This window comes from Protopterus annectens, chromosome 11.part0 (genome assembly GCF_019279795.1).
Source record: "Protopterus annectens isolate FY-2018-M chromosome 11.part0, PAN1.0, whole genome shotgun sequence".
Lineage (NCBI taxonomy): Eukaryota > Metazoa > Chordata > Ceratodontiformes > Protopteridae > Protopterus > Protopterus annectens.
Genome location: NC_056745.1, coordinates 1427725219 through 1427746038, shown reverse-complemented (window position 1 = coordinate 1427746038; position 20820 = coordinate 1427725219). Strand labels below are relative to the sequence as shown.

At 39.7% G+C, this 20820-nt stretch overlaps 1 protein-coding gene across 5 annotated transcripts in view; it reads left to right on the top strand.

Moving 5' to 3' along the window:
• CTTNBP2 (cortactin binding protein 2) overlaps positions 1–20820 on the top strand; it is a 1390380-nt gene that overhangs the window by 1221493 nt on the left and 148067 nt on the right. For all 5 annotated transcript variants that reach the window (XM_044088722.1, XM_044088723.1, XM_044088724.1 and 2 more), the window contains exon 16: positions 2322–2509. In XM_044088722.1, the coding sequence (XP_043944657.1) occupies positions 2322–2509 (188 nt within the window). The remainder of the gene's footprint in view (positions 1–2321; positions 2510–20820) is intronic.

Genomic DNA, 20820 nt, shown 5'->3' with positions numbered 1-20820 from the left:
CCTACCCCTGTCTGTATCCACTCCATCTGGCCCACCATAAACCCAATTTCAACTACAGCCCATCCATACAAGCTACATACAACACTTACTATCTAAAGTGAAGCCATGTACCCTTGTCGCTGACCAATTACCAGGTGAGTTTCTAAAACTAGCTGCCCCATCTATTTCATACCCCATATCAATCCTAATTAACCTCTTTGTTACCTAACAATGTGTACCTACCATATGGAAACTATCCCATATCATTCCACTGCATAAAGTAGGCCCTTCCAAAGACATATCTAATTACAGACCCACAGCCATACTTTCACCCCTAGCAAAAATCCTAGAAAAGTGTATACACAAGCAAATAATGGACCACTTCCAAAATAGCAACCTCCTTTCTGTTACACAACACAGTTTTAGACCAAAACACAGTACTAGTACAGCACTCATTAGCTTTACCAACTCTGTAAACCACCTTAAAAATAATAACCAACTTGTCTCTGCTACATTTCTTGACATGTCAAAGGTCTTTGACACTGTATCACATCAAATCCTCCTAAACAAACTTGTCAATTACAATCTTTGCCATGAGACCCTATATTGGTTCCATAGCTACCTCTCAAACAGACAGCAAGCTACCCTATGGGACAATAAACTCTCCTCCCACCTACCCATCTCTGTAGGAGTCCCCCAAGGATCAATTCTAGGACTGCTACTCTTTACGATCTTTACCAATGACCTTACAACAGCTGCTAGTCCTGCTAACATCATTCAATACGCAGCTAACTCCTCGCTCATCTGCTCGGCACCCACAATTGAGACACTTCAAAAGAAGACCCAGACTGCCCTTACCAACATTGAAAAATACATAGCAGCCCATCAATTGATATAAATCCTAATAAAACTAAGCTTATGGTCTTTTCACATCCTTCCTCACTAGGCAATAGCCAATCCCTCTCTGTATTCTTTCTTCCAATGGCATTAAAATAGAACCAGTTGAAAATACTAAATGTCTTGGGATTACCATAGACAATGCATTGAAATTTGACAAACATATAGCTCAGACTATTAAAAAAGTCCATATTAAACTCGGCACACACTACAGAGCTAAACTCTATCTTTCAGAACACGCTAGACTGGCTACTGCAAGACCCCACTTATTATCCTCACTTCTCTATTGTTCTCAAGTATTCACAAACCTCCGTAAAACTGAACTAAACAAACTCGAATCCTGCTTTAACAAGACAGCCAAATTTGCAACTAACCTACCCCAAAAAAACACATCATTGTACTGCCCTCATTCAACTAGAATGATTAGAACTCCCAAACGTACTCACGCTAAACCAGTTATTAATTGCCCACATGGTGATGTATAAGCCTGATCACTGTCCAGCCCTAACGAACCTTGTCCAACCCTACAGAAACCTTAACTCTCCCAGATCAGCAGACAAATTCATACTTAAAGTAAATAAATCTCTTAACTCTTATGGTGACTCCTTATACTGCCACAAGATTGCTAAAGTCTGGAACTCACTGCCTCAACAAATCCTATCTATTGATCATACAAGACACTTTAATCAGGAACTAAAACAATATTTCATATCTCACTGGCTATGCCCATGCTCTGCTCCAGACTAACCTTTCCCCCACCCCCCATTTCTCCACTACTCTGGCCACAGCTTTCTAAATCTTGTGATGAATGTCCCTCTTCACAAAAACAAAATAAATTGTACTATATTAAATGTTCATATCGTATCTATACTTGCACTGACTTGTAATTTTATTGTATTCTATTCACTATGTATTTTAGGCTATGTACTATGTTTTTACTGTCTTATTTTATAATACCTGTATTTCATTGTATACCTGACTCCTTTTGTGCTGTTGTATTACTATCTTCATTGGAGCTTTTCTCCCCGGGTCTCCACTGAAACAGAACTTCTTATCCAGTGGACAGTCTCTAAAGTGGAGAGAAGTGGAGGCAAAAGCTGAAGCAAGACAAACTTACCCAATTGTAGTAATTAGTAGATTCTAGTTTTATGCTTTAATATATATTGTAGAAATGTTTTTGCTCAGATGCTATTTTGAATAAAACAAACTCTTGAAAACAACAGTTTGGACAGTGCAGTAAAGCAAGTTTTTGAATATATTTTTATCAAAGAGAAAGCCCAATTTTTGATTAGCTGTGCATTACAACACAGATGCCTCACAGTGTGGTAACTTCCAAATTTGAATTTGTCTCTGCATTGAATGAAATGCCTAGAAGAAAATTGTTTAAGTACTATACAGTTGTTTTCCAAAACTGATTTATAACAGTCTTATCTCTTTTCTTTCAGTTCATGGTGTATCAGATGCATACCATTTCCAAGAAAACAGCTACTTAATTGGAACTGTTGCAAAGTCACATCTGCACGGATCTGATTTGCTAGTGCAACAGCACTTCCGCTGGGTTCAGTTAAGATGGGACAGAGAGCCCATTCGTAACATCCTTGAACGACACCTGAAAAGAAAAGTCATAAATAAGGTCAGATGATAACAGTGGATACCAGCTTGTGGATTTTATATTCCTTTCTAGTGAAATGATTTAAGAGGAGCATTAGACTACACTTTCAAACATTGAAGTAATTCAAGTCATTAAAACACTGACTAATTTGGAGGGCCACAAAAGTCAGCATCATCTTATGTGATGTTCACAACCCATATTACTGCCATAAGCCATTGGTCAAAATTAGACTTCCAAGGAAGCAACGTAATTGGATGGCTTGTACCAGAGGGAGACTAATGGATCTTTCTGGGCAAGGGGGTGTCTCTGTATTGGCATAGTGAGAGACTGCAGAGTAATTAGTGCCCTTGGCTTTTCCTCTGGTTACTGATAAAATGTGATAAACTTTCAAGACCAGAAAAACAAACTAGTGAAAACCACTGCTAATTCAAAAGCCAAGAACTCGACTCAGGCCAGTCCAAAACGTAAAAAACATGAAAAACAACAAATTTTATTAAGCCACTGTAAAAGCTTTTCGTTAGTACCTTGCACTAACTTCTTCAGACAAGCAAAACATTCCCACCATTACAAGTGAGTTTAAATACCAGCATTGAAACACTTAACCATGCCCCTTGGTCTCCCTTTAGCTCCTTAAAGGTACAGATCACAGCTAACTAAGGTGCATTTGCAATTCTCTATTAACATAATAAAAAATAAAATATTCATACACTGAGACTGTAATAATAGCAGGCTTTGAAACTGAAAGAAAAAAGCCCAATATTTTGATTATAAAACTGTATAAAGTAGATAAATATGTAAAATATATAATAACATAAAAATAACAATGTTCAACCTACAGCATAAATACTAATAATGTTATGTCAGATATTCCTTTAAAGAGAAGAATGGAGAAATATTAAGTTGTGGAGAATTCTAATACCCCCTAATCAAAAGGAGGATGAGTGAGCATATGTAGGCCAGATCCCTCCCCTCACCATATATGACTGAAATCAAGGTGACCTTCTCCTCTGCTTCACCACCAGATCTCAGTTTTAGAGAAACCCTTTATAAGATGAAGGTGAAGTTTCAGTGGTAGTCCCTAGAATACTATCAGGCCCAGAAAAGATATAGGGTTTTTATGAGCCTGGGCAGCCTAGAGTATAAGCTGTTTTTCCACTCAATGATTTCCTAGTAGATACATTCACCTGTGCTTTTCCAGAGCCGGATTCTCTTCCTCCTACTACTAGGAGACATGTTTGTTTCTATGAGATAAATGAGTCTGACTACTTCCATTACAAAAATCCTTTTGATCCTGGGAAAGGCCAACTGGGCACAAGCCTCATTTTCAGTGGACACCTATGGAGAAATGCTCCATTTTACAGAATGAGGGTAAGGCAGTTAATCAAGATTTACACAATAAATGTACATACATACATAGACCAGCAAATGAACATGCAAAGAATTGTAATGATATGGCGGTTAATGAAAACATGACAGTTAAGTGAAGAATACAGTAAAATATTAGCTAATGTCCAGCTTATAAAAGTCTAGTTACTTTCAAATGAAATCAGTGGAAAGTCCATGTTGAGTAGGAGACAGTAAAGTAATTATAGGATAATATATTTTTTCCTAGGTTCTTTTTGCACTCCCCAATCCCCCATTCCTGCTGATTGTCAAGACTTCATATATGGACTTCATCTATTTGTGTCCTATCTATTTGTGTCCTTGTGTGTGATAGAGAAACAACCCAGAATCATAAGGGTGGGGGCCATCATTCAAGTCATCATAAGAGTTGCATGTGCCCTCAATGCCATCCCAAGCTATGAGGGTGTTTCTAATAACCTTAACCCAACATCTGTGTGAAGCACTGTGTAATCTGCACCACCTTGGAAGCCCATGGTGCCATGCACCCCACTACGGTGTTAATCTTGCAAATAAAGAAACTTCTCTGTGTGGAAGATTTTCAGTTTATGTATGTATAGTTCATCAGTGTATATTAATAAGATCAGATAATGATAGTAGAAGTAGTGAACTTAAACTTGTCAAGTCAAAAAATAATAAAAAAATATAAGTTGAAATATTATACAGAATTACTAAGTATTCAGAAGTAATCCAAGCAGGATAGACAGTCTGTTTCCAGTCGAAAATTCTTTTGTTAAGCACACAGGCAAGCGATCCAAGTAAAACAAAAATAACAGAATAATAGTTTCATCACAAACTTTCTAACTATGTATACTTTTTATTAGGTATGGGAGTGGTTTATTGTGCTGTAAAACATAGTGTATTGGTATACATGTTAACACATTCACATCTCTTCCCCCATCAGTGTGACATTCAAGCTGGTCCTGCCCTACTTAGTAGCTGTCATAATAATATAACCCTTATGTACTTTAAATAAAATTAATAAAGATGTAGTACCTCTTATTAACCATATTAAGTCTGTGATTTTATCCAAGACAATATACTACATGGTTGGAAATATATAAACTTTAGACTATTCTGCAATCTAAAAATATATATAAATATATGCATATACATTTTGCATGCAAAAAATCCATTGTGAAAGATCGCTTTCGTCCTTCTAGACTTCTTCAGGTCTGTGTACAAGAATCCTGAAAAAAAATTGCATTTATAAGCCTAGCCAGAGTTTGTCAGCTTTCACCGCCCCATTGGTTAATTAACTGAGCCTCTGTCAAGAAGAGCCAATGAATTCATCCCAGGAGTGTATTTTCTGTTCCCCATCCACTCAGCAAGGATTCTCTTGAAGAGTGTTAATGAGGGGCTCTGCCTAATGTAGTTAGGAATTTTGTTCCAAAGCATGGGGAGTCCCTGTGACAGAAATCTGTCCCTCCAGCATGTTCTATTTATTGTTGCGGTGAGGTTTAGCTCACTAGAGCGAGTGGCTCGCAGTGACTTGGATTTCTTTAGGTGGAGCATGTCCATCAATTCTGAGTTGGACATAGCTTTGCAAGTCAGGCAGAGATCATCTCTGAATAAGCGATATGCCACTGAGTACAGCTGGAGTTTTTCCAGTCGGGCTGCATAGGACATTTGTTTGAGGCCAGTAATCTTCTTGGTGAGGTACTTTTGTGGTCTTTCCAGCTGTTGGAAGTGTCTTGTAAGGTACATCCCAAATGGGGCATTGTACTCTATGATGGGTCTGATGAGTGACGAGTAGAAGGGCACTAAAACCTCTTTATTTCTAGATGCGAACCCTTTAGTAATTAGATGGGCTACACAGAAGGAATTCCTAACTACTTTGGCAATATGATTGTCAAAGGAGAGATTACTATCTACCTGGGTCCCCAGATCTCTTATTACCTCTTCCGTATTAAGGGGGCTGCCACCTATGTGGTAATTCATGGGTGTTTTGTTTTTCCCAAATGGGATGACTATGCATTTTTTGGCATTTAGCTTGAGACCATGACTTTGATACCAGGTGTCCGTCTCAGTAAGGCCCTTTTGGAGAATGTCCGTGTCAGCCAGAGAGTCAATTATGGCTCCGAGTTTGCAGTCATCGACGAACTTGGTTAGCCATAGTCCTCCTGTGTTTGCCTGTACTTCTGAGAAGTATATGCTGAACAGTAGGGGTCCCAGGACCGAGCCCTGTGGGACACCACTTGTGACTGGTTTAGAGTCGGACCTGGAGCCCACTATTCTTACCATGTGAGTTCTGTCTGTAAGCCAGTTGGCAACCCATCTCATGACGTTGGGGTTTATGTTCAGACTGGTGAGTTTTTCTATACTTTCCAAGTGGGGAATGGTGTCAAAAGCCTTGGCGAGGTCAAGGTAGGCTGTGTGAACCACCTTCCCATCATCTATGACCTTGGTAACTGTCTCGAAGAAGTCAACCAGGTTTAGTAGGCATGATCTGCCCTTAACAAAGCCGAACTGGGTCAGGTCAAGTGTTTGGAGGTTCCCAATGTCTTTGTTAATGAGTTCCATGATGATGCGCTCCATAGCCTTGCACACCAGGCTAGTCAGGCTTATGGGGTGATAGTTACCAGGGTCAGTTGTGGCCCCTCCTTTGTGGAGCGGAATAACTGTTGCTATGCACCATTCTGTGGGCACATAGCATGTGGAGAGGATGAGGTTGAACAGTGTGTTTAGGTGGGGGGTTAGTTCGTTCTGTAGTTCATGCAAGACGCAGCCTGGGACACCATCTGGCCCCATTGACGCTGTGCTTTTGGCTTTTGAAAGGGCTGTTTTCACCTGTGCATCTGTGATTTCCAGGACACTACACTTTTCTGATATTGTTGTGGGCCCTTTTGGGGGTGAGGGGGGATGAAGTTTGCACTGAATCTATCTGCCAGGATGCTGGCAATATCAGTAGGCTCAGTATACTTTGTACTAGCTCAGAGCATATCTGCGAGTTACTACTTAGATTCTTGACATAGCTAAAGAAGGCTTTGTGGTTATTTTTCAAATCCTTGGCTATTTTTCTTTCGAAGTTAGCCTTGGATGATTTTATGAGGGACCTTAGTTTCTTACTGATACTGATGAGGGATGTCTTTCCTTCTTGGGTTTTGCTTTTCTTCTGAACTAGTTTCCTCCTTCTATTGTATAGCCTGTTTATGGTAGGGGTCCTTCAGACTGGTTTCCTTCTCTTAGGGGAGTGAGTCTTGGTTTTGCTAGAGATGGCACAATCCATGCATCCTTGTAGGTGCTCATAGAGTGCATTTGTAAAGGTTCCTGCATCTTGGACACTGTTATCCTTTAGCGTGGGGGCTGTGAAACTTACCACCTCTGTCTTAAGTAAGGTGAAGTTTGCTATAGAAAAGTTTTTCACTCTGGTTTCTTTGGTTGGGTGTGATGGTTTGGTGTGGACATTGAGTGATTAGTTTATGGTCTGATCTAACCAGTGACGGGTTGACCTCCAGTGTGGAACACCTGTCGCCCATGTCCAATATGTTTTCACCTCTAGTAGGGGAGTTTACCAGCTGATCCAGGGCATTTGAGTTGATAAATTCCAGAAAGCACTGGACCTGGGAGTTTGTACTTGAGTAGTTTTCCCAGTTAAAGGTAGGGTAATTGAAATCGCCCAATATCAGGGTGTTCGGTAGGACCTTCGTGTTTTCCAGTGTCTCCAGAAAGGTGGAGTGTTGGTCCTGGGTCATGGAGGGTGATCTGTAGCAGGCCACAATTTGCATTGCAGATTTGCCCAATGTTAGTTGCATATGGATGATCTCAGAGATATCATACTGTGCCACTAACCTGGAGGTGTAGTATCCTTGATGAATATGGATACACCCCCTCCTTTTGTGTTTCGGTCCATGTTCTGTGACCGGAATGTGTGGTATGAGTTGTAGCCCAGTAGTGCTGGGGTGCTCTGTGTAGCCTTGAACCAGGTTTCAGTTACTGCACAGATGTCGACGTTCTCCATACTAAGGAGTGCTTTGAGCATGCACATTTTGAGATTTAAACTCCTGGTGTTGGGCAGCATAACCCTCATGTTTTCATTTGTGCTGTTTACGGAGGTGGGTTTGACTTTTGAGCCTTGCCTAAAAAGGCACTATAGGGGCTGCAAAAGCCTTGGCCAGTATTTGAATGGCTAGGGGTGACAGGTGCAAGCTGTCTCTTTTGAAGCAACGAGGCTTGTCGAGCATGTCGTGCCAGGCTGACAGACACTAGATCCCCTTTGAATGACACCAGAAGCTTAGCTAATTGTTGAAATGATCATTTTTTCTTTATACTGCAGTATCATTCTTGGTGAGGGCCGGATGCTACTCAGGGTAAGAGTCATACCCGCTTGGGCTACATGATCAGAGAACTCTTCCATGTCTCTTTTCATGTAGTCCAGGGAGGTATGTCTCAGGTCATTCACACCAACATGAACAGTGACAGAGTCATATTTGTACTTGTCCTGTAGTGACCTGAGTGCTTGTGTTTTGTGATGGATTCTGGCTCCCGACAGGCAGCTAACAGTAACCTTCTCCTTGTCCAGCCTAGTGAGTGGGACATCAGTGTGCCTGACTATAGAGTCGCCTATTATTAGTGTGTTAGGTATGTTATTTCGCCTTAAGGGCTGTGATTGTGTGGCACACTAATTTTGTGTTTTATGTGTTGTCTGGTTTGTGACGGGAGGTGCAGGTTTTTTGGGTGTCTGCTTTGGAGGTCTCTGATGCTTTTGTGAGTTTTTATTTAGAGCCTCCTAGTATGATTTAGTGTATTTATGTGTATTTTTTGCCAGTGTTGGTTTAGTATGTCTGTGTGAGGCTGGAGGTGTGGTGCAAGTGTTAACCTTCTCCTTATGACTGCCTGTTCCAGTCTTGGGTGGAGAGAGCTTAGCCTCCAATTTAGCTATATAATTGCATCTCTCGCATATGTTAATGTTTTGTGGTAGGAGGAGAGGGTTGTCTGTGTACATGAGGCAGTTGTAACATTGCCTCAGGATACCCAGGTTCACCAGCTGGACTGGAGAGTATACGTGAAATTGCCCTTTGGTCATGCCTGAATAGTAGGCTGAGCTGCTTAGTCGCTTGATTGGTGAGGGGTGAATAATGAGCCTTGCCCTGCTGGGCAATCAAGTGTCGGGGTATGTTAGTGCTTGCTATTAGGTTGAGCAAGTGCTGGACTGTAGGATGCTTTTTAAGTGCTTCGGTTAAGAGTTGGACTGCTTTCAAGAGAAAAACTGAAGAGGAGACTTGATGGAGCCGGGAATAATTTAGCCCTAGCTAACTAGTGCTGCCCGGATGTGCAAAACCATGCAAACGCAGTTTTTATAGCAGGGAAATGAAAAAGATAGAAATTAGGCCAAAATGGCCTATAAACTACTAACTTCTGGGCTGGAACCACTCCTCCAGGGACAGATGGCTGCTCAAAGCTCCCTCTCTCACAGGTGAAAAGAGAAACCTCCTTCTTTCCAAGTTAAGGTATGGGCAACTCAAAAACTTGTAACACAGCCCTGAATTCAGCACTAGCCTGAAAACTGGACTATACTAGCTTAGAAAGGTGGGAAACAAGAAAAAAAAAATTTGAAAAGATAAGGCAAAAACAGTAAAAAATACACTTAAAACAGCTTTAACGACTACAAACATTAAAAAATAAATTTAAAACAGCTTTAGATGACTACAAGCAATCAGAAAAGGCTTTTAAACAAATTACCCAATTAACCAGTAAAAAAATCTCAAAACTGAGCCCTGTTCATGTAGTCTCTAATCAGACAAGTTCTAACTGCACACTCTTGTCACTGGGGTGCAGGGAACCTTCTCCAAAAAAGAAGCTAATTAGCTAGTATTGTTATTAAACATCATTTCAAACAAAGTGGAAAAAAAGAAGAAAAAAAAAAGAATAAAAATGTGTGGTGATAGAAGCAAAATATGCAATTCTGTTAAAAATTATTTACCGTGGTATTTAAAACCAACTGAAAGAATAAAATAAAATAAAATTAGTCATGTAAACAATGTGGCAATTTTCTAAGTTCCAGTAAACTTTTAAGTAAACAGTGGTAGTTTAGTCCAGGCTTCCTGAAAAAGTACAGCTTTAATTGTCACATGAATTCACGTTTTTACAGTATATTCAGGACATCTCCTTCAAGATCACCCATGTCTATGCGATCCAGTATCAGGAACTTAAAACCTCTGTGTCTTTTATGCAGAGTAAGGTGTTTGGCTAGTGCATTATTTTTAAATCCAGAGCGGATTTCTGCCAGATGACATGAAATCCTACTCTTAAGTTTATTTACAGTCTTGCCTAAATAAAATGTATCACGTTAGTTGCACTGTACCCTGTAAATTACTTTTGTAGTGTTATAGTCACACCTGCAGTGGTCATAATGCTTTTTTTTAAATAAGGACAATAAAAACTATCACCTTGCTGTATAAATATACAAAATGTACAATTAGCTTCACATCTTTTATTGTTTCTCTCCTATAGTCTAGGTTTAAATTCAACAAAACTTCTAATGTTCCTGGCCTTCCTGGGCTTCACCTAAGATGTTAATCAGATAAGAGTTTTCTGTGACAATGGCCCAGTTTTCTTTAATAACATTTTTGATACTGTGATAATCAAAACTGTATGTCAGGATATGGCTTTGTTTTACTGTCTTAACCCATCGGATGTTCAGTAGCAAGCACTGCCCAAACCCCGCCCAAACCTTGCTTAACACCCAGCACCAGGCAACATTTTACTAAATTCATGAATAACCATTTTGAGGTTTTACTCATCTGCATGAATTTTCATCCTTGATTGTCAGCATGTGGAAAGCAGATAATGCGGACTTGTAAATATTGTAGAACTTTCATGCACTTATTTGTTTGTCTTCTTTGTCATTTTCATTTATGCGCTGGGCAGATTTTTAGATGAAGCTTTAAGTGTGACTGCTGCTGTTTGTAACCTCATCAGCATTTGTTCAGCAAAGTTGTATTAGTTGGGGAACTCATCAGCATCAATGTGTTGTCTCAAAAATAAAGGGGCAGTTTCTTAAATATTTCTCTCTTTCAATTACTAAAGCAACCATTTTACATTGGCATACATTTTCTGAACAAAACAGGGCACAAAGATGTAATGTCAGGCATTATTGATTAAGTTTAATCATCAGTGAGTTGCCATAATTATAATTGCTGCAGTAGTTAAGTAAAGTAATGTCTGGAACATCATGCAGAATAAGGGATAGTAGTAACTTAAGAAGGAACATATGTGTGCACTCTAGTTAAACCTATTGGAAAGGCAAAAGCACCCCTTTTCTTATTAAATTATTATTAAATTCTTATTAGCATGGTATGTTTCTTCATGAGTCAGGCAGAACATGCTTTTAATTATTTTCTGAATAATCCAAACAGTTGTAACTAGGGCATAGCCAAATGGGTGGATGACCCTGGAACAAGTTGTTAGGCGGTACAATTGGCAAATACCTTGCTGATGGTGCAGGAGTGCAAACCAGGTGTTCACCCACAGACACACAAATCTTAAATTTTCCCCTTCACTTTTGCAGGGGGTAAAAGCCCACCTGCACCCCCCTAGTTTAATATACCAACTCCAAGATCGCACTACATTGAGAAAGAGGGTAAAGTACAATTAGATAATGGATAGTCATGATGTCAGATGCAGTTCTGCATGGCATGTCAATCGTACATCATTTGCGTTTTACATCACAGCCAGTAGGCATGTCAATCACTATGACCATGCCCATTCCTGCATAAAACAGCCAATGGGTTAAGACAGTACAACAAAGCCCAGGATACAGCTATTTTTGCATTTGTTAGTCTCTGTGGAATTTCTTAACATTCTTCTACTGGGGAGGTTGAGTGAAGGTGCTTCAGTCCTTTTCAGTTCTGTAATGGGTTCCAGGATGTTTTTTTAACATCTGACTTTCATAGCCTCTAAGTAGGAAATAATTCTCTAAGTTGTTCAGGTTTCTCAAAAATGGTTCCATATCAGTGGTAATTCTAGCTAATCAGTAGCCCTGGGCCCTTAACTCCATTATACTATTTTTTGCAGGATGCAGACTTGTAGAGTAATAAATTAACCCTCATCAGTACTGCGGTGGTGGTGCTGTGGTAGCGTTGTCGCCTCACAGTTAGACGTTGCCCGTTCGATTCTCAGTTAGAGTGTTTTCTGTGTGGCGACATGCGTGAATGGGAGTTCCTTCGGTGAAGGTTGTGCGTTAGGCCCGGCAAGCCAGCACGTAAAAATCTACTGCCAATCATTAGCGGACCGGAGTTCTGCTGTGGCGACCACTAACCGGGAAAAGCCGAAAGACACAAACAAACAAATAAATTAACCCTCACCAGTTTTCTGAATAGAGCAGTGATGATTCTATTATTGTTGGTGTCCTTGGAAATCTACATATCTAAGAATGTGGTTGAACTATAGCTATGGGAAGAGGTAAACTTCAGAAAGGCGGTTGCTTGATTGAGGTAAGTGATAAAATCTCCAAGCTGTAAGGTGTCACCTTTCCACACAATAAAAATATCATCAATAAAATGCAAATAGCATGTGATATGTTGCATGTAGTCTGTGTTTTTAACACAAAATCCTCCTCCCACTTGCCCAGGGCTATGTTAGCTATGCTGGGAGCCATGGCAGCCCACATTGCTATACCAGTTTTTTGTTTGCCATTGAAGGTAAAGAAATTAAAGTCCGGTACAAGATTAATGAGCTTGCTTATCTTTTGCGGTTGTGCCTGTGTACCTTGATTATGTTTCTTAAAAGATTCCATAGCTGCTGTTATACAGTAATTGTGATGGAGCAATGTGTACAAGGATTCCACGTCAATAGTTAATAAAACACCGTCAGCTTTTACTGTAATGTTTTTTATTTTCCTCATGACTTATTCTTTTCTGCTAAAGGACTTATTATTTTCTGCTAAAGGTTTCAGAAAGTAATCAAGGTAAATGGGTCGCTTGTCTGAGTGCTTAATAAAAGATTTTCAACTCGTAACAGACTGTCTACCCTGCACAGCTTACTTTTGAATACTTAGTAATTCTGTATAATTTTTCAATTTATATTTTTTATTATTTTTTGACTTAGGATGATTTTAAGTTTGCCACTTCTACTACCATTATCTGATCTTATATATCTATACAATGATTAACTGTATACACACACACACACACACACACACACACACACACACACACACACACACACACACACATCTATATATATATATATATATATATAAAATCTTCCACACAGAGAAGTTTCTTACACTGTTTTGTTTTTGGATCCACTGTACTTGTTTAGTGGGTTGTTTGAAACTTTGGGGATACTATGGAGATTACTACTTGTTTCTTACAAATAGTTACAGGCGACACCACATGCAAACAATAAACAAGCAAGGATACAAGAAATCATAACAGCTTTGCAGACTAGCCATTCAGGCATGGGATCTAATCTTGTAGTTGATAGTTTATCACCAGTTTATAGTTTATCAAACAAAGCTCCTCATTAGCACTCTTCAAGAAAAATCTTGATGATTGGATGGGAAATAGGAAATTCACCCCAGGGATCACCTCTGTGGCTCTGCTCGACAGTGGCACAGGAAAATAATTTTCTTAGGTGGCAAAAGCCAGGGTACCTTTTTGGCTGGGCTTGTATAGGCCCCAGGGCCGATAGCCTAGTACCTTCCTATGAACCTATTAACCAATTCACTTGCTGGAAATGTGGTTGCCGCCTTTCATTGTGGCTAAAACCGAACTAAGGCCACACCACTTGCATTACCCATAACCCCGCCCACTCCCACCCTCTCTCCCATCCATGTCCCAGCCATTTTGTGATGTCACTATGACATCAGCCGACAGGGAAAGCCTTCTTTTTCCATTCCTGATGCCTACTTTCAGCTGATTTAATATGCTTTTCTGTAAAAAAGTATAGTAAATCAGCCAATTTAACAAACTCTGATAGTCTGTTTCCTTTTTTGAAACAGAATAACGGAGTTTGTACAGTGTACCAGAGAATCAATTTGATTTCCGGATAGTCCAGAAAAAAAACGGATAGGTGGCAACCCTAGCTGGAAAAAAAAGACAGCATGTTGATGAGTACTTAATGCTGAGCAGTAAAGGTGGATCACTAGTGACAGCTCATTCATTCTGGCAGCTGGAAGACCATTATAAACTACTGACTGAGATCTTGTACTACAGGTGACTGCAGCTATCAAGTTACTGAACCAGCTACCACAACTCTCAATCAAAAAATATGGTTAGAGGTTTTGCTGTGGTACAAAAAACCCTCTTGAAGGCAAAGCCTAGCCATAACAATTCCCTGGCTGTTTCTTCCCACACTATTTACTTCCCTGGACCCCTGTCGAGCAGGGCGACTGACGTGATCCCTGGGGTGAATTTCCTTTCTCTCATCCAATCGTCAAGGTTCCTTTTGAAGAGGGCAAAAGAGGCACTCTGCCTGACATGTATGGGCAATCTATTCCAAAGTCTGGTGAGTCTCTGGATCAGGAACCTATCCCTCCAGCATGTTTTGTTTATTGTGATGACAAGGTTTAGATCCCTGGAGCGTGTGGCTCTGAGAGATTGGGATATCTTTAAGTGTAGCACGTCCAACAGCTCTGGGTTTGACATGGCCTTGTATGTTAAGCAGAGATCGCCTCTGGGTAGACGATATGCGACAGAGTATAGCTAGAGTTTTTTAAGGTGGTCAGCCTAGGGCATCTGCTTTAGGTCTGTGATTATTTTAGTGAGGTATTTCTGCGGCCTTTCCAGTTGTTGCAGATGTCTTGAGAGGTACATACCAAATGGTGCGTTGTATTCTATAATGGGTCTAATGAGGGATGAGTACAGTGGAACAATGACCTCCTTTTTTCTGGATGAAAAGCCCTTAGTGATGAGGTGTGCCACTTAGAAGGATTTCCTGACTGTTGTGGCGATGTGGTTATCAAAGGTGAGACCACTGTCCACCTGTGTCCCTATGTCTCTTATCACACTTTCGGTGTTTAGTGTAATGCCACCTGTATGGTAATTCACGGATACATGTTTTTTCCCAAAGGGGATAACTATACATTTCTTGGCATTGAGCTTGAGCCCATGGCTCTGGCACCAAGCATCTGCTTCTGTAAGGCCCTTTTGTAGAGTATCCACATCATTTGGGGATTCAATAATGGCTCCCAGTTTGCACTCATCTGCGAACTTTGTTAGCCAGAGTCCCTTAGTGTTGGCCTGTACTTCAGAGAAGTAGATGTCAAACAAGAGTGGTCCCAGGACTGAACCCTGAGATACTCCACTTGTCACTTGTCTGGAGCTGGATTTGGAGTTGGCTACTTTTACAGTGTGGGCTCTATCAGTAAGCAAGTTAGCAACCCATTGGGTGACGTAGGGATTAATGCCCAGCTTAGTAAGTTTATCCATGATTCCAGAGTGGGGGTTGTGTCAAAGGCCTTAGCAAGGTCTAGATAGGCTGTGTGGACCATCTTACCCTTGTCCATGGCTCTGGAGACTGATTCGAAGAAGTCAATCAGGTTCAGGAGATAAGATCGTCCCTTCATGAGCCCAAACTGGGTGGGGTCAAGTGTTTGAAGGTTCCATGATAATATGCTCCATGGCCTTGCAGATAAGGCTCGTCAGACATGGGATGGTAGTTTCCGGGATCCAAGGGAGATCCCCCCTTGTGGAGTAGGATAACTGTAGCTCTGCGCCACTCAGTGGGCATGAAACCTGAGGTGAGGCTATGATTAAACATGACACTTAAGTGAGGTGCCGGTTCATATTGTAGTTCATGTAGTACACAGCCCAGGATGTCATCTGGTCCCATGGATGCTGTATTCTTAGTTTTGGAGAGTGCGATTTTACCTGTGTGGCTGTTATTACCAGAATTTGGTAGTCTTCTGGTATTGAGATCTGCCATTTAGGGGGTGGGGGGGAGTTGGCACTGAATCGATCTGCCAGGATATTGACAATATCCTTGGGATCAGTATATTTAATGCCATTCTGTTTTAGCTCAGAGCAGATCTGAGCATTGCCATTTAGATTCTTGACATAGTTATAGAATACCTTGTGGTTGTCTTTGTAATATTTGGCAATTTTTTCCTGGAAGGAGGTGTTGATAGTCAGTTTGTACTTGGTTTTGCAAGATTTTATCTTTATCCTGAGTTATTTGCATTTTTTTTGAGATATCCCCAAAATGAGGGGGAGTTGTCTTCATTTCTTACAACTAAGAGTTTATTCTTTCATTGCAGAGACTGTTGATAATCATATTTCACCTTAGAGGCTTGTTTTTACATTTGCCATCTTACCTGTAGCAGATGGAGAGAGATGCCTCAATGCAGGAACTCAGGTGAGAGCAAAAGCTGGTGATGTAAGAGGCTGTTTCACAATGGGTCCCCTGGGGGAAGATATTTTAAATACCAGGAGAATGTACCTAGAGAAATCTATGAATACTGTATGCTTGGTGGTTGTGGTCTTGTTTTTGATTTGCGTGAATGTAATGTAGTGGACAGGTGGTGTAATTTGGTCAAGGAAAAGGAGATATTAGGCAGTTCAGATATGTTCTATATTAGTGAGGAAAAGGCAAGAATATTGAAGCACCTAGCAGTGGATGACACTATCTGTTGTAGGTATTTGGAATTCATAATGTTAAGGAAACACATTGTATATTTGCTGTTGAAGGTGTATATTCATCAGTTCATGGATCGGTAGTTGAAATCATCCAGGAAAATCAAATCTGATTCAACACTTAAGGACTAGTTTATGTAGATGTCATGGGCAGTGGGAAGCACAGAAGAGGCTAATTTCCTATAATGTGGTAATTTTATTGCTGGCATTAAGATGTCTTGGAGGTCATGGTCATTGTCTTGCTGGATTTGTCCTGTGGTACAGGGAGGTTGGATGAATACAGATAAGACCTCAATGACTGGTATTAAATCCAGGCAAGTATGTGTACAGACCAGTGGCATAGCTAGGGGGCACTTGTCCACTACATTATATTCACGCAAATCAAAAACAAGACCACAACCACCAAGCCCCTCAGTGACTCTCTTCAAGAGAAATCTTGATGAGTGGATGGGAGATTGTAAGTTTACCCCAGGGGTCACATCCTTGTCACTGCTAGACAGGGGCACAGTAAACTAATTCTATTATATAAGGGGACCTTCATTGTGTCACTATTAGACAGAGGCACAGTATTCTAGATTTATTCTGTACATTTTTGTACCATTTCATGGGGTGGCAAAAGCCACATCACTATGGCTAGGCTTACAAATGCCCCAGGGCAGATAGCCTAGTACTATACTATGAAACTATGAAACTATTAGCACTGCTTTATGTGTATAGGGTGTGTGTGTGTGTGTGTGTGTGTGTGTGTGTGTGTGTGTGTGTGTGTGTGTGTGTGTGTGTGTGTGTGTGTGTAATGCCCCAGTTAGGGATACCTGGTGGTTAGTGTTACTCAGACTCAAACCTTGTACCTTAGGAACAAGAGCCTCAATTCTCTAGCCCTACCACCACTTGTGATTCAAAATGCTGAGCCCATAGCTCTCAACTGTCCAGATTTTCACAGAATGTCTAGAATTTTTGGCTCAAGCTTTTGGTGTATTCCTCTTAAAATTTGTGGTTTTCTGCCAAGTTAATGAGGACTGAATTCACTAAATAATTATGACCATTTAAGTTTCAGTCTTCCTGTCTTTCAGGAAATGCATGGTAACACAAAACATTTTATTGTAGCAACTTTCTAAGATTATACAAGTGATGTTTAAAATGTGTCCCTGGTTTTGGGCCTTTGCCCCCCCCCCCCAATACGTTTTGGCTTTTTCCAGATTTGTTTTGCTGCAAAGTTGATATATATCACTGAGTGTCAAGTGCATTTTATAAGGAGCTGAGAGCTTCCAGGAAAGAGAAGTTTAATGCTGCTTATGCCAAGCCTGTTTGCAATGTGCAACTGTTTAGCAAATCATAAAGTGTTTAAAGGCATTGTTAGTAGCACAACAGGTAGTATACTTACTTTCAATGCAGAAGGCAGTGGTTTCTACTCCCACAGTATGTAGATGAAGTGCTGATACTGTACTGTGTTGCACTTTAAAGGGTGTGGATGCTTCAGTCCTGAGAATGTCCTCCTTTGAAGGAGATACCTAGTAACTATGAATCTGTTATCAGTTTGCCATCCATTCCCTATTGCAATATTACTAGCTTATCATTTTTTTAATGTAACATAGGCACTTTATTTGTAGATGAAACATTGAAATATAAAGTTGTTTGCTAGCAGCAAACTCTTCATTAGTTACAGATCTCTTTAATGTGAAATTATTTAGATGACTTTTACATGTGCAGAGATTGTGCATATTTACTAATATTGGTGGATTGTGATGACAGAAGTTTGAGTAGACTTTTATGATGGAAATGTTCTGAATTGGGCAGTTTTATCATTATGGGTTCATACATTGTGTCATTGCTTAATGGAAAAATGTTCAAAACAATAAATTTAAAATGTGGTCTAACAAGTGTACTGTATTATACAAGGAATATAACTTAATACAGTCAGGAAGGTGAATCAAATAACATATGCATGTTTGCATGGTCCTAAATATGTGTGCAAGAGGCTTATGCTTTGAAAACAGACCAAAGGTGAACTTTATATGCCACTGGCCAGATGCATTTTCTTTAAATGTAGGTTTCAGTGCTGTTTCAATGAATGTGAGTTTCAAGGGCAGAGCAGTTTTAATGCTAACTCTGTTTTCATTATGGAACTGTATTGCTTTGTTTAGCAGCTGTCTATTAGTGTTCATGCTATAAAATTTAAAATAAGTTTTAAATTAAATCTAAATAATCATTGTAGAAGTAAAGCACAAAGCAGTATGCACATTACAGTGTTTATGGTAAATGGGGAGAAATATCCAAGTAGTGGGACACAACAATGGCTGCAGGGTGGTAGGGCTGAGTATGGGTGGCCCACTTGATCATGATTTTGTGAGGGGGGGGCAAATTCAAAGACAGCCCCAAGTGGCACAAACTCTTGCTATGCCACTGCACTGAGACAGAAGAGAAAGCTTCATTATTTCTCTTCTCATTTTACCACTGTTAGGAGAGAATTCTTAATGCAGAAGTGTCAGGGTGGATTTCTTCAGGTGGAATTGTTTCAGATATTACTTCTGTGTAGGCTTAGATAGGAAAATATAACTGTAAGCTGTGGAATTATTTCAGATATCATGCTACAACTATGTATGTGCAAGCTGAGGTAAGAAAAGCACCACAGTTCTTTGCTTGTCAGCCTGCAAAGTGAACAAAGGCATTGTCAAACATTTTGTGAATAAGAACACTGTTAAAATGTTGTAGAGACATATAGCTAGATTACTGTTATAGTACAATCTTGATCTATGAATAGAGTATTATAAGGCATAAGGAAATTTACAGGATGCAAGAGTATAAAAAGTATGTAAAGAATTTTCCAGAAGGGTGGCACAATCTGAGTTGTCATTTAGATGGGAAAGTAAAGTTTATTGGATAATATAATAGATAAAAAGTGTAAATTGTAATGGAGAATATTCCAAAAGGACCACCTAAGTTGGGGGATTGTGAATGTGTATTTATTGTACTTTATAAATGTAAAATGTAGCTATTAGTCTGCTATGATTAGATTTCCTTTTGTGATTTTCAAGATGCTTCTGAAATCTTCATAAAGAAACGTGCTTTGTTACCATGTCTTTTTCTCCAAAAGATTTAATCATAGACCACGTTCAGATTTTCACCAACAAGGCAGTCCTACATAGGTCTTTTAGGACTAAAGGGATTCAAATAGAGAGAGAGATGATGAAGTCAGCAAGCAAAGGAGAGTAGTACTGCTGGAATTTAATTCATCCTCAAGTGTTGGTGAGTACCTTCATGAGGGGGACCCTGTTTTTCACAAAATCTCACCAAGACAACTCTGATGTATAGAATGTATTTTATATAGCGTATATCATGGACAGAAGTATGTTAAAAAAAAAAAAGATAGCATTGTGCACAAGACCCAGGATAAAAAAGTGCCCCATCCTGATTGGCGCACTGGTGCCAGGACTGGAAAAGATGACAGGGTAGAATCCTCAAACCATGGAAACATTCCTACAATGGGTTTAGGCCAGGCTCATGGGGTGGATGGACCCCAGAGCCATAATTATAATAGAGTGGATTATTCAGGAAGAAATTGTATATTGTTACTATTATGCAAGAAACCCAGAATTTCCAGATAGAAGGTGTTCGAAAAGATTATGAGAGAAATTGGAGGAAAGAAAAATACTTACACAAGAAAAGCTGTCAAATGTTTGTTCATTAATACAATAGATCCATTAAAAACATTATATAGACTCAGAAACTGTGGGCCATTTGGAAAAAGAAGTGACAGAGGAAGTGCAAAAATAAAGAACATGATCTAGGGAAGCATGAACATGGGAAATAAAAAGACATTTAATATGGTGCAATATTTATGCAAAGGAGAAAGCCAAATCAATACAGAAAAGCAGGTCCAAAGATATTTGAATAGAAATACAGGCAAAGGCACCCAGATATGGTAATTTCGTAGTACAAAAAATAAGATCATAAAGGGAGAACACAGAACAGAGGATTCATAACGTAGACCTTAAACAAATAGAAGCTAAAGTACTGGAATACCTGCAGAGTGAAGTATTTAGAGTAAAAACTCTTAACACAGGTTATGTCACAGCATGATGGAATGGCAAGTCTCCAAACTAAGGAAAAACAGGTGCAGTAGGAGACGTCTGAAGAAAAATACGGACATGGAAAAGAAAAAGACATTTAATATGGTGTAATATTCATGCAAAACAGAAAGCAAAACTAACCAATACCAAAAGAAAGCAGCATCAAATGTGTGTGAAGAGAAATACAGGCAAAGGCATCCGGAGCTGGAAACTTTCACAATATTAAAAGTAAGAAAACACAGGGGGAAGGTACAAAAGAGGATTATTAATGGAAAAGTTAAAAAAA